General features: G+C 60.9%; 1 protein-coding gene across 1 annotated transcript; it reads left to right on the top strand.

Moving 5' to 3' along the window:
* Positions 1-275: 275 nt before the first annotated feature.
* On the top strand, positions 276-12474 carry RAB36 (RAB36, member RAS oncogene family). Its single transcript, XM_065889886.1, has 11 exons — positions 276-320; positions 626-700; positions 3458-3549; positions 5262-5327; positions 5697-5798; positions 7804-7868; positions 9369-9424; positions 10309-10386; positions 10652-10742; positions 12044-12163; positions 12410-12474. Exons 2-11 carry the CDS (start codon positions 632-634, stop codon positions 12472-12474), a joined length of 804 nt encoding a protein of 267 aa, XP_065745958.1. The 5' UTR covers positions 276-320; positions 626-631.
* Positions 12475-13168: the final 694 nt, after the last annotated feature.

Genomic DNA, 13168 nt, shown 5'->3' with positions numbered 1-13168 from the left:
CCCCGGGCCTCCTCGTTTCCTGGCCGCACACCCCGGGCCCCCAGTGCTGGTCTGGGGAGAGACGGTCCGATGCGGAGGACCACAGGCCTCTCTCTCGGTCAAGGCCACCCAGTGTGGAGGGGGCGGGAGGGAGAAGGAGCCGGGGCTGTGGAATAGGCTGAGGGGCCCTGTGCCGGCTGTGGTGGTTCTGGGAAAGGCCTGTGGGCTGAACCCTGAGGGCCCTGCATACCCAGAGCCTTCATCCCTTAAGGGGCAGGAGCTGAGGAGCCCTCCCCACTCTACTTCCTCTGCCCGGGCTGTGTGCACAGCCTGACGACTGTGCTCCTTCACTCAGCCCAGAGCTGAGCTCAGGGAGGGGCCACTCCTGGTGGATGTCGGTCAGGAGACTCAGGTCTCCTCGACTCCCAGGCCTGGTGGCAGGCCTGGTACCCGCCCCCGTGCCCCAACACACACTGCCTGCAGATTGGAGAGATGGCCCCTGGCATCCTGACATTCCTGACAGAGAAGGAGGCTTGGACCTGTTTTCAAAGCTACTGCAACGTTAGGTATCAACTTTGGGGGAGTCCCCAGGGATTTGCACAGTTTCCCTAACTCTCTTCCCCCTTTTGGGTCCACAGGACTCCCAGGAAGAATGAGGTCCTCTGTGATGCCTTTGGGGCCCACGGTGAGCCGGGACCGCGTCATCACCAGCTTCCCTAAGGTAGGGAGGCGTTAGGCCAGCCTTTGATATGTGTACTGCTCTCCGGACACCATGCCCTCATCCCGCTTTCCCCACCTCACTCACCACTGGAAACAAAGCAGGTGAATCGGGGAGGTCAGTGCCTCACTGACAGACCCCAGGGACTCAGCAGACTTCTTGAGAAGCTTGGTGTTGACTTGCCCAAGGTGGGCCAGCAAGTGAAAGGTGACACCAGGAGGCAGTGTGGCATGGATGTTAAGGGCACAGACTTTGCAGTCAGACTGTCCTGGGTGTGAGTCCTGCATGTCATTAAGCTGTGTGACCGCGGGCAAGTTACTCAACCTCTCAGAGCCACTGGTACAGAAGGATAATTCCTCTCATATTGGGTGTCTGGCTCATGGTAAAAGGGAGCTCCCTTGCCCAAGTGTGGTCACTGTTTTTCTCATTTTAATTATGACATTATCAAACAGCACTCCAGTTTCCTGACACCAAATCCAAAGTTCTCACCCCTTACCATTCTGCCTTCTGTCCTTGCTGGAAACTCACAGCTCTCTTCCATCTATATTAAAATCCATTATTAGTCACAGCACGGGATGCAAATCTGCACAGCCTCCCAAGGGAGCAGCGGGATAATGTCTCCCAGCACTGCAGATGCTCAGGGCCAGGCACTGCAGCAATTTGTAAAGCAGAAGGTCAGACACAACATAATGTCCTCGAGAGGGGGCCGCTCAGACAGCAAAATGCTGCTTCTTGACACAGACTCGGGGAGGCATGAGCACCTCTCAGGGGCTGATGCACACTGAGAGCCAAAGTAAGTTGTTGAGCACCACGTGTGAGAAAAGGAGCAGAAATGCATGTGTTTGCTTCTACGTGCAGGGTATCTGGAAGGATGCTTAAGATCCTGCCATCAGTGGTTGATGCTGTGTGTGGGGGGAGAAATCCTCTCTTTTGAGTCTTGAAATCTGTGCCCAGGCCGGTGGGGGAAGGAGGGTAGGCTCTGGGTATTTGGGGTCCGCAGTCATTCCTCCTCCCCCTCTCCTGCCTTCCCCCCAACCCCGAGTTCTGTCTCCAACATGCACAGATAAAGCCTCGGTGCCTTAGACCCGTGGACAGTGCCCCCAGGACTTTCCATCTCATCAGAGGCCCAGGCAGCTGCTTCTCTACTGAACTTGACAGTGGTGACTGGGGATGACGGGGACTGGGGTTAAAAAGCCAAAGGAAGGGAAGCGTGATCGGCACAAAACAGTCCGGGTCTCATGGGATGAAGGACCCCAATTACAAAGTGGGATGAGGCTCAGAGAGGTAGGGAGGACTGCCTGAGGTCACACAGCTGGGCGTGTGGGAGCCCAGACTTGACCCAACCGTGGCCGACTCCAGAGCTCTGACGTTTCCCCACCTTGGGAGGCAGGCTAGGGCATCCCTGCTTCCACAGAAGGTAAGATTCTCCCCCAACTGCCTGTGGCCAAGTTCATCCCACACTCCAGGGCCACAGCACTTCACACCCAAGCAGTTCGTGGTCAGATGGGGCCAGTCCTTCCTTCACCCCATGTGCCTCGGTTTTCCTCTGTGCACTTCCTGCCAGCCTTCCCTAGCACACTTCTCCAATCTGTCCCAAGTCCTGGGACCCCTCTACTGACCGCCGTGTCTTGGCCAGCCCCCAACTTGACACTGACGCGGAAGTGGACGGAAAAGCAGCCAGCTTTCCCGAGAGGTGGCCACACACCTTTGCATGGCCGGGGGCCCTGGGCTGAGCGCTCGTCTGCACTGCCCACTGCCCACTCCAGTGAGCAGACCAAGAGGTGCCGTGAGGGGTGTCCCCACCTTACAGATGAGGACATGGGCTCTGTGAGGTCCCGCCCTCACCCTTGGCCGAGCTCCTTCACCGTCCCTGCTGCCTTGGTCACACAGAGCCGAGAGGGCAGGTGGACCAGGGCAGAGCCGCAGGGGCCCTGAAGGACAGAGGGGTGGCCCAGGGACCACAGCAGAGCACAGCAGCCGTCTCCAGCTCGGCCTCCTCCCACATCCTGGCCATGCCCCACACTTAGCCTTGGCCAATCTGACTGCAAAATGTAATGGTCACCTTTCATTTGTTTAATATCATTTTTTCTAATTATAGAACAAACCTGCATCCGATGTGTCATGGCGTCTTTGCTGATCACTTAGTATGTATGTGCCAGACCAGCTCTGCACTGGTGGCTTCACAAATATAACCTCGTTTTATGCCCCCAAGTCCCTGAGATTTTCCAGATGCAGAAATTGAAGTTCGGAGACATGAGGCAACTACCCAGGGTCACACAGCAGCTGAGGGTGGACACAGGGGCCCTGCTCTTAGACCACTACCCAGTTCTGCCTTCTGAAAAATATGGAAGATGAAAGTGCCTTCCAGGACATTTTCCATGCACAGATATGCATATTTTAAAAATAAAAATGGCATCAGAGATCCATAGAAGGTGTAGGAGGATCTTGGCACTAAAAGGGCCCTTACAGCCCACCCCTCCTCTCATTGGAAGAGGCCCAGAGGGGACAGAGGGTTGATACGCCCGCAGCAAGGGCACAGCTGCCCCCAGCGGGACACAGCTCTCTGGATCCCCACCTGGGCTCCCTGGTGTGTCCTGGTCCCACTGCTCCTCCTCGGGGCTCACAAGATCCTGGAGCCTTGGGAGTCGCTGACAAGGTAGAGGACGGATGTGACAGAGGCTCAGGAAGGAGGCTGCTGCCCGCTTGGCGAGCTTTGCAGGGTGATGTGCCCACCTGTCTGTCTGTCTGTCTTGTTTCCAGTGGTACACGCCCGCCGCCTGCCTGCAGCTCCGGGAGCACTTTCACGGGCAGGTCAGCGCCGCCTGCCAACACAGGAATACGGGGACCGTCGGGTGAGTGCTGGCTTGGCCAGGGGAGGGTGGGGAGGGTCGAGCGCACGTGTGAGTGTGTGGATGCGGGCGCCGCCACCCCATACAGGTCTGAGGAGCATCAGCCGTTTATCTGGCTTTACCTGCCGCACCTGCTGTAGGAACAGCTCCCCCCTCGGTGAGGCCAGCAGCGAGGTCTGAGCACGGCTGTTCCCTCCAGAAGCATTTCCTGCCCTTCAGGCCTCAGACTTAGCGTTGGGTCCCTGGGGTCTCCTCTGAGTCCCCACCACACCTGCCCCCTCACCCAGACGGAGCGGGTGCCCCCTGCATCGTGCTCCTGAACTCCATGCTGGGCTCCTCGCCAGGCCACACGCAGGAAGGAGAGGCACGTGTGCGCCCTGTCACTGCCTCAGGGCGCCTGGCACTGCGGCACAGGTGTCCTGCCATGGTCACATCTTCTTAACAAACAGGTGCAGGGTCCTGCTTCCGCCAGGCATCCTGAGGGGCTCATGGTCTGTTCAGGGAGAAGGCTGAGCTCACAAGTCACATGGGGACGGTGAGGCCAGGATGGCCGAGGTGGCCATGGTCACGGGCTGAGCATGGCGGCGGCTGCTGGGGGAGTGCTGGTTCCACACCAGGGGCTTCCCACCAAGGAGCTCCCAACCCTTCCCCACACTCAGTGCTGGAAGGCCAGGAAACCGGGGCACAGGGGAACCCAGTGGCCCTGCGGCAGCACCTTTACTCCTCCTGAGAAGCAGAGTCAGGGCCACCTGCTCCAGAACTAGCAGCGCAGGGAATTCCCTGGCCGTCCAGTGGTTAGGACTCGGTGCTTTCACTGCCAGGGCCTGGGTTCGATCCCTGGTCAGGGAACTAAGATCCCGCAAGCCTCATGGGTGCAGCCAAAAACAAAACAAAACACCAGACGCGCGCGCGCACACACACACACGCACACACACGCACACACACACACACACGCACACACACACACACACACAGAACTAGCAGCGCAGATGCAGTGCCGAGGTAAGGGACGCAGGCAGGGGTGCAGGGCCTGGGGCTGTGTGCCTGCCAGGACACCACCATCACCCTGGAGGGCGTTCCAGGGCCAGGCAGGCTGGGGGCATGTTGTGGACTCAGGTCTGCACGCCTGGGCCGTGGCTCTGAGGTTCTCAGGCTCCCTGGGGAGGGGGGACCCTGCTCACCTAGAGCAGCTACCCCTCCCTCTGTGTGTGTCCTGCACTCACACAGCAGCATTCCTGGGACTGTGGGTCACGCCCAAACCACCAGTCTCCTCCACCTGCAGACAGCAACAGGGCACCTCTGTGTCACCTGGTGACTTGGTGCGGCTCACCTGGCCACGTCTTCGAGGGAGGGGCCGTGTCTACTCTGCTCCCAGGCAGCAGCTAGCTCTGGAGCAGGTGACCCAACTTGGACACAGCCCCACCTGGGGCTCTTCCCGCTGCTCCCTCAGCCCAAGACTCAGCCTCCCATGGTGCCCATTTGTGATTCTCACGGAGGGACATGGACCCAGTGGGATCAGGGGTACAGAGTCCCCAGAACAAATGCAGGTCCTCCTGCCCTCCCCTCTGAGGGCCAGTGAGGGGGACAGACATCCCAGAGTGTGTCACAGGTGACCTGTCCGCATCACGAGTGGGGAATGCAGGGAAGGAGGGGCCCGTGTGCGCAAAGATGCTCCCGTGATCGCGCCTGAGAGCACCGCGCCGTACTCCTCACAGGCTCAAACTCTCCAAGGTGGTTGTGGTCGGCGACCTCTACGTGGGCAAGACCAGCCTCATCCACAGGTGCGCCACCGGCCCGGGAGGCTCCATCGCATGTCGTAGTGGAGACCATGTGGCTGCTGGGAGGGGGTGCAAGAAATCTGGGAGATGGTGGGTCCGCGGGGAGTGCGGCGTCCTAGGAGCCTGGCGTTGGTCACACCACCCCCGGGGCCACAGGCTCCCCTCCCTTCCCTCCCTGCCGGCAGATGCCGTACTTTTTACTGCCTTGACCCACATGTTGGTCTCCTGCTGCCGTAGCCTCTCTCCACACGGAGTTCCCGCTGGCAGCTCCGTCGCCCGTAGCCTGTCTCTGCGGCCCGTCTCCGTCTCCGTGGCCGTCACCGCCTGGTCTTCCCTGAGGGCGGGCTCTGATGGCTTCCTCGGCCCCCACAGGTTCTGCAGGAATGTTTTCGACCGCGACTACAAGGCCACCATCGGGGTGGACTTTGAGATGGAGCGCTTTGAGGTCGCCGGGATCCCCTTCAGCCTCCAGATGTAAGTCACCGCGCCTCGCTTGTTTCCCATCATATGGTTGTGGAGGGCTTCGCGGAGACGCCGGCGGAGACCCCGGGGAAGGCCTCGGCGAGCGGGCAGGAAGCCCCGGGCGGTTTTGTGAAGCTGGGCTCTCTGCTGCCCCAGTCCCTGCAGCCTGATGTGCCCGCCCCCGCCCCCAGCCTCCCCTGGTGCTCCCTGTGGGCCCTCTGTGATCCCATTTGCCAGGCCAGCAGCGCGGCCTCCGGCAAGTCACTTCAGCCCTCCAGCCTCTGTTCCCACTTGGAAAACGGGGCCAAAACCGTTCCCTGCGTTCTGGGCTCTAGCAGAGGCCACACGGTCCACAGGCCTTACTGGGGCCGGATGCTGCCCCGTCTCTCTCCCTCTATCTGTGTGTCTGTCTCCTCCCTGCCAGACCTCACGCCTTGGCCTCTCAGGGACACACACACACACACGCACACCCCTGGCTTCGGCCCCTCTCCTCTAGTTTCCCTCAGAATAGCCCAGGGTCTCCCCCCAGCCTCATGCTTTCCCACCAGAGCCCCTCTCCTCCGGCACCTGCTGGTCTCCAGCCTGGCCCTCTCCTGCGTGGCCCGGCCCTGCTGGCATTCCCTGGGCCTCTGTCTGGTCCCCTCCTCCTGCGCTCTCCCTGGTGCTCACCCCTGCTCCCTGGATTCACTCCTCGGGCCTCCACGCCCCAGGCTGGGCCTGGGATCGCGGTGATCATGGTGGAGCTCACCCCATTGTGGACTTCAGCTCCTAATGTGTCGAGACAGTGCCCGCTCCTCTGAGACCAGTCCCAGTGCAGTCCTGGAGCAGATGGTACCACCAAACCTCGCCCAAGGGGGTGTACGTGGTCAGACCAGAGCAGAAGAGGCTGTGAAGACACAGGCCTGCAGGACCGAGGGGATGAGGAGGCAGGAGAGTGAAACAGCACGAGCTGCTGGGGGCAGCCTAGCTGCAGCTGCGGAGGGCAGCTGTGTCTAATTAGAGGACCCAGGAGGAAGCAGGGGGCTCTCCGGGCTCCGCCTCTCCTTGTCCTACACGGAAGCCATTGCCAGCCAATCAACTGGCCCCACTGCCAGGCCACCCTCCCAGCTCCCACCCAGAGTATTCTTCAGAAGTGGAAATGTGAATGAATTAATGAAAGAGCCAAACAGTTCTGCATCATGCTGGATCGCTTGGAAAAATTTCAGATTATTGGTGTCTTGTTCATGGCTTGTCTACTCGTTAGTTTACTGAGAAAACTTAAATTTTGATGTGTTGATTTTTAAAAAGGGTGGATTTTCAGACTCAGCCCTGCATTTTGACCTACAGCCTTGCTCTAAACCAGGGCAAGTAGATCTCAGCAGGTAACTTCCTCTATCTTTACTGTGCCCATGGCAGACATCATTAATCAATTATTGCATTTTTTTCCCATGGAGCCAGGGCTCAGCTCCTCCAGAGAGCCAGAGCTAACTGATCAGAGAAGCAAACCATGTCCTTATCAGACAATGCACCGCACCCAGAAAGCTGAGCGTCCCCTCCACTGCCACGGGGAAGGTGGAGCCACACCCCAGTCACACATGAGCAAGTGGCAGAGCCCCAGTCCCGTTCCCGGGGTCGCCTCTACAGGTGGACTTTCACATCTTGAGAGCAGCCACATCAGGGAGCACGTTCTGTTTTTTATGGCGCAGTGGGAAGGGACTGAGCTACAGCTCCATTCATCTGGGCAGTGGGAATGCTAAGGCCGCGCCCCCACCCCCGTGAGCACAGTGCATCCAGAGAGGGGGTTCCCCATGGGCGCCCAAGGAAGGAATCTTAAGGAGCGGGGGGTGGGGCTGGCTGGCTGGCAGCAGCCACTTTGTGGCACCCATGCAGCTGTTGTGGGCACATGGGTCTCCGGCCCAGGGCCCCACAAGCCTGCTGGCTGTGGACACTGTGATCAATGGCTTAACCTGCCACCTCTCCGTTTCCCCTTTTCTCTCTCTCTCCCTCTCTCTCCCCCTCCCTCTCGGTCACGGCGCAGCTGGGACACAGCAGGACAGGAGAAGTTCAAGTGCATCGCGTCTGCCTACTACCGGGGTGCCCAGGGTGAGTAGCCGGGTGACGGCAACAGTGGGGCCTCAACCATGTGCAGCAGGGGCTCCCCGTGAATTCCCTGCTGGGCACACAGCAAGATGCCCAGGTATTCCGTGCAGGCACCAAATCTGTCCTCTGAGAGCCACTGAGGAAACACGGGGCCGGTCCTCGTCTTCCAGCGGGGCCCAGGCCAGCCTCGGCAGCCACACGCTTTAGGGACCCATGGTGGTGGGTGCTACCTGAAAGTCTCAGCCCCAGTTTCAGCTCAGAAGGGTGCTCAGAGTGGGGAGTACTTGTGCAGAGACCCCAGAAAGAAGAGCAGAGTCAACTCAGGAGCAGGGGGGCGGGGCTTGGCTGGAGGGGAGGAGTGGAGGTGGGCCCCCAGGTGGGGGCCAGCGGGGCTCCTCGCCCACCACATCCTTGTTGAGGGCGCCCCAGCCCTGGGCAGGCCTCCTGGTCAGCAGGCAACCGCAGCATAAGCCCCCTCCTCTGACCAGGAAGAAGAGAGAAAGGGTTTCAGTGAGAGGTAAGAGCAAGCGGTCCGAGGCATCCAAACCGGACTCAGATGACGAGGTACAGTTAGGTCCACTCAGTACTGGTGCTAAAAGTCACATTTTCACTAAGGTTTGAAAAAAGCAAAAACAGGAAACCACGAGCACTTCGGCTGTGGATTGGAATAACAGCTCTGCCACATCTGCTGTGGCCTCTCTTCTCAGGGGGATGACACCCCCTGGGAATAAGGCGTGAGGCGCCTGGCACAGCCCTGCAGACAGCAGCCCGGCCATGGTCACCACCACCATCAGCTTCCTCCTTCACTTCTCAGCCCCTCTGCCAGGGCAGGGCACATGGGTGGGCCTCCTGCAGCCTTCAGCCGAGGTGCAGAGGGAGGCCCACGTCCAGCCCTGATCACACCCCTGGGGCCAGAAGAGAGCAGGCCAGGAATGCTCTCCACATGGGGCCACCCAGGGCACAGGGGACCAGACAGGGCAGTGATGAGAGGAGCTGGGGGGAGGGGGCCGCATCTCCCAATTTCCTGCCCACGCTGCTCCTCAGAAATTGTTCCTCTGAAGCTGGTTGTTGCTAATCGCCCGCACGACCGTAGCTGCCAGTGGGGGAAAGTCTGCCCCACGTCAGGCCCTAGGCCAAGAGCTTTAAAACAGCTGCCCCAACTTAGTCTTCAGAGCTACCCTGAGAGCTAGAGGTAGCTGTGGTCCTCACCATGTCACAGACGAAGGCTGAGGCTCTCAGCGTCAAGGCCTCACCTGCACTCCCTCAGCCGTAAGAGACAGAGGGGAGATTTGAACGCAGGGGCTCACCTTGCCTCCCTGGAGCCCCCTGTGGCTGGGCCACTGGGTGTGGATCAGAGTGGGGGGCTGGGTCTCCAGGGCAGCCATGGGTGTCTCCCTCCCAGCATCCGTCGCCCCCATCAGTTCCGCGGGAGTCCCCTTGTCACGCCGTGTTTGCCTCCCCCGTCACTGACCAGCTCCTGGCTCCCCCCTCCACCCCATGCAGTGATCATCACGGCCTTTGACCTCACTGACATGCAGACCCTGCAGCACACCAGGCAAGTCTGGGGCTCTGCAGCCCCCGTGGGACCCTTGGGCCCAGAAAGCTGCCTGGAGGGCTCCCTAAACCTGGGCCATGAGCTGGGCCCCTGACAGTGGCTACGGGTGACCAAGCTTGCTGGTCAGCATCCGCCACCCACGGGCCGATGACTGTTGGCTACCTTTTTATCCTTCAAGATCTGCAGCTACAGCAGAAGGCAGGGCCAGCTGGGCCTGTGGCCAGCGCAGAATGGCGCACGCTGGCTTCAGTGCTCTGCTGTTGTCATCTTGAAAGCCTGACTAATTTGTGGCGAGGGGCCTGGCATATTCACCTCGCCTGGGCCCTGTCTCTGGGGACACAACTGGGCACTTGCTGTCTCAGGCAGAGATCTGGGCAAGAGCCAGGGGTTGGGAATTCCCTGGTAGCCTAATGGTTAGGACTCCATGCTTTCACTGCCATAGTGCAGGTTCGATCCCTGGTCAGGGAACTAAGATCCCAAAAGCCACACAGCACAGCCAAAAAAAAAACCAAAAACTTTTTTTAATTAAAAAAAAAAAGAGCCAGGGTTCATCAGCTGACAGACCAGAGCCCCTTCACCTTGCTTTTGTTTGGGGTGTTCACAGCCGCATCTCCAGCCCTGTGACGGAGGCCAGGCTGGTCACTCCAGTTGGTGACAGTGCAGGTCTCACCCAGGGCGAGGGTAGAGCCGTGGCCGGGATGGGGCCTTCAGCTCCCCCTACAGCGCCCCTGCGTCCCCACCCACCCGAGGCCCCCGAGGCCAGCTCGGGTCAAGCTACCCTCCTTGCAACCTTTGGCCCTGGGAGGACCCGGGCTGCACCCCATCCCAGCTTCCTCAGCCCCTGGGGGGGTGGGTGCCGTCTCTGCCTGTCCCCCATGTTCCAGGCAGTGGCTGGAGGACGCGCTGAGGGAGAATGAACCAGGCGCCTGCTTCCTGTTCCTTGTGGGGACCAAGAAGGACCTTCTGGTGAGCGGAGCGGGTCAGGGCCAGGGGCGGCCTTGGGAAACACGGCCCCTTCAGCCTGGGCTTGCGGAGCAGAGGGTGACTCGTATGTGCCTACGTGGGAACTTGCAGGCGGGGGTCTGAAAGCAGGGCCACTCGGCTCCCGGTGCTCGGGGCTCGTCCCATCACGGAGGGACGCTGGCGCTCAGACTCGCCTGGGACAGCCGGGCTCACCTGTGGGCAGGTGCCAAGGCCCGAGGAGCTGGGTCAGCAGGGCCGCTTCTCCCAGTCAGGGGCCGCGTGCAAGCAGGCGGAGGCAGAGGCCGTGCGCCTAGCCAACGAGATGCAGGCCGAGTACTGGTCCGTGTCAGCCAAGACCGGTGAGTGGGTGCAGGGCTGCTGCCGTGGTGATCGGGGGTGGGGGCCCTGCCCTGGATGGGAGGAGTGGCACACCTGTGTTCTCTAGTGAGACCCCCGCGGCCGCTGTGGGGCACATCCATCCCGTCCCTGTGAGGTCACGACCAGAGTCTCAGGGAGGCAGTGGTGGGGCTGGGGTTGGAACGCAGCCTCACCTGTAACCACACCATCCTCCTGCCCCTGACCTGGTACAGGTGGGAGGGGCCCGTGACCGGCTGTCCCTCCCTTCCCCAGGTGTCATCATAGAAGGCACTCAAACATCCCTCACGGCCCTCCAGCCCTCCCCCACACCCCACCCAGCCTCACTGGGTCCCCGGGCCCTGAGCTGCCCTCACCCACGGGCACTGCTTACCCCGGCCCCCAACGCCTCTGAGCCTCATCATCCTCATCTGGGAAGTGGGGTGTTGCTGTCAATCTCGTTTTACTTTTAATGGGAAAATGTGTTTTAAATGATAAAAGCCATATGATTCACTGAGGAAAAATGAGAAAATGCAGAGAAGCAAGGAACAGATTTTGAAAACAGGTTGTTGGGGGGATGAAATGAAATAACTCCCTGGGGTACAGGAGGCCCCAAGGCTGTGGGGACTCGGGAATGATACCTGGGAGCCCTTACCCCGGGCGAGGGGCCACCGTGGACACCTGCCGGGGGGTTGGGTGAGGCAGCAGGAGTGCGAGTGGAAGTTCCACCTCCAGCCCAACACAAAAAGTGGCAGCCCGCGTGTCCAGTTCCCTCTTCTCCTTCCTGACGGTGTCCCTGAGGCTGTGAGAACCCACCCTCTAATTGGAGTAACAGCATGTTCCCTGAGAGCTCCCTATGGGCCAAGAAGGACTGCCCTGTGCGGTGGTATAGGTTGTTAACTGCACAAGGGCAGCATGTGTGTCGGGGGCTGGGCCCGGCCCTGTGCCCAGATGGGTGGTCTTGTCCTCCTGGCGGAGGACATGGGGGCCAGTGGCTCTAATCCTCATGGCTGCCCACTGGAGAGGTGCTCAAAGGTTACAGGAAAGCAGGCCCACACTGCTCGGTGCCTGGCCCATGGGTGCTCAGTAGCAATTGATTGGAAGAGTAGATGCCGGGAAACCAAGGCTCAGAGATTTTCAGGAGCGGCCAGGGCAGGTGGCCAGGGCAGGTGGCCAGGGTGGGGAGCCCATCCCCTGCACAGCGTGGGGGGCTGTCCTGGCTCCCGCACCGCTGGCTCCCCCACCCCCCAGTGCATCCATGGGCAGGGGCAGAGGTGGCCGGGGTCATGGCTGTACGTGCCCACAGGGGAGAACGTGAAGGCGTTTTTCAGCCGTGTGGCCGCCCTGGCCTTCGAGCGCTCGGTGCTGCAGGACCTGGAGCGGAGGAGCAGTGCCCGGCCGCAGGTCGGCGACGGGGACATCATCCGTACGTGCAGGTGATGGGCCGGGCTGGGGAGAGGCTTCAGCCTGAAGTCCGCGTCCACCACCCTCCGGCCCAAGACTCAACCATTCCCTTGGCTCATCGCCCTCTGCTCTTGGCTTCTGGCTGCCCCTTCCCCCATCCCTCTGACCTCCAGCCTGCAGCCTCCCTGCCCACCTGCCAGCTCAGACGCCCACCCCCATCAGCTGCAGGTGCCTGGTTGATGCCAGGTGACTTCTCCCCTCATTACAGGGATGGAGGGACATCCACCCGAGACCCGGGACAGCAAGAGGCCCTCCAGCCCAGGTTGCTGTTAGCTGAGCCTGCGTCAGAGGCCTCCACTGCCTGCATGCGTGTGGGCGGTGCCTCCCGTGACCTGGAGGGTGACATGGAACACCCACCGTGCTGAGCCCCAGGGCTCCGCCTCTTCTCTTTAGCGGGTCGGAAGCCAGGGAAGGCCCCCAGTGGCTGCCCAGGGTCCCATGCTGCCCAGCTGGTGGGGGCACTGAGGCTGTCATCTGGAAGGCCAGTTGTACTTACAGAGTCACTCGACAGCCCCCCCCCGGCCCCGGGAGGCTCAGGACCACAGGCACGGACACGTGCCGCCAGGCCCACGGCGCTCGCCCTGGGCACAGTCAGCATCCCCTCGGGCCTCTTCCCCACTTTCCTTGGTCGACCTCAGAATCATCCTCATCTCGGTGGTCCAGATGAGCGGCACTAGGTGAAGTCAAGGCTCCCTGTCTGCTGCAACCCAGATCGGGCAAGAGCACCCAGGTCTCCCCTCCCCGGCTCCCGCCCAGAGCGCCCAACCCTCTCCATGCCCTCGTGTTGCTCCTCCTCAGGGTCTACTGAGCCCCCGCCCACCCCACTCTCCCCAGCCCTGGGTGTGTGCCGCCCAATCCTGCCCTCCATGGCCATAGGCAGGTGGCACGTCTGGCTCCCGCCTGTTTCTCGTAGATGGTGAGCATTTCTCGGGCAGCCAGGTGGTTAGCCGCCGGGAGACTCGGCAGC

Source organism: Phocoena phocoena, chromosome 13 (genome assembly GCF_963924675.1).
Source record: "Phocoena phocoena chromosome 13, mPhoPho1.1, whole genome shotgun sequence".
Lineage (NCBI taxonomy): Eukaryota > Metazoa > Chordata > Mammalia > Artiodactyla > Phocoenidae > Phocoena > Phocoena phocoena.
This window is presented reverse-complemented; position numbering and strand designations above follow the sequence as displayed.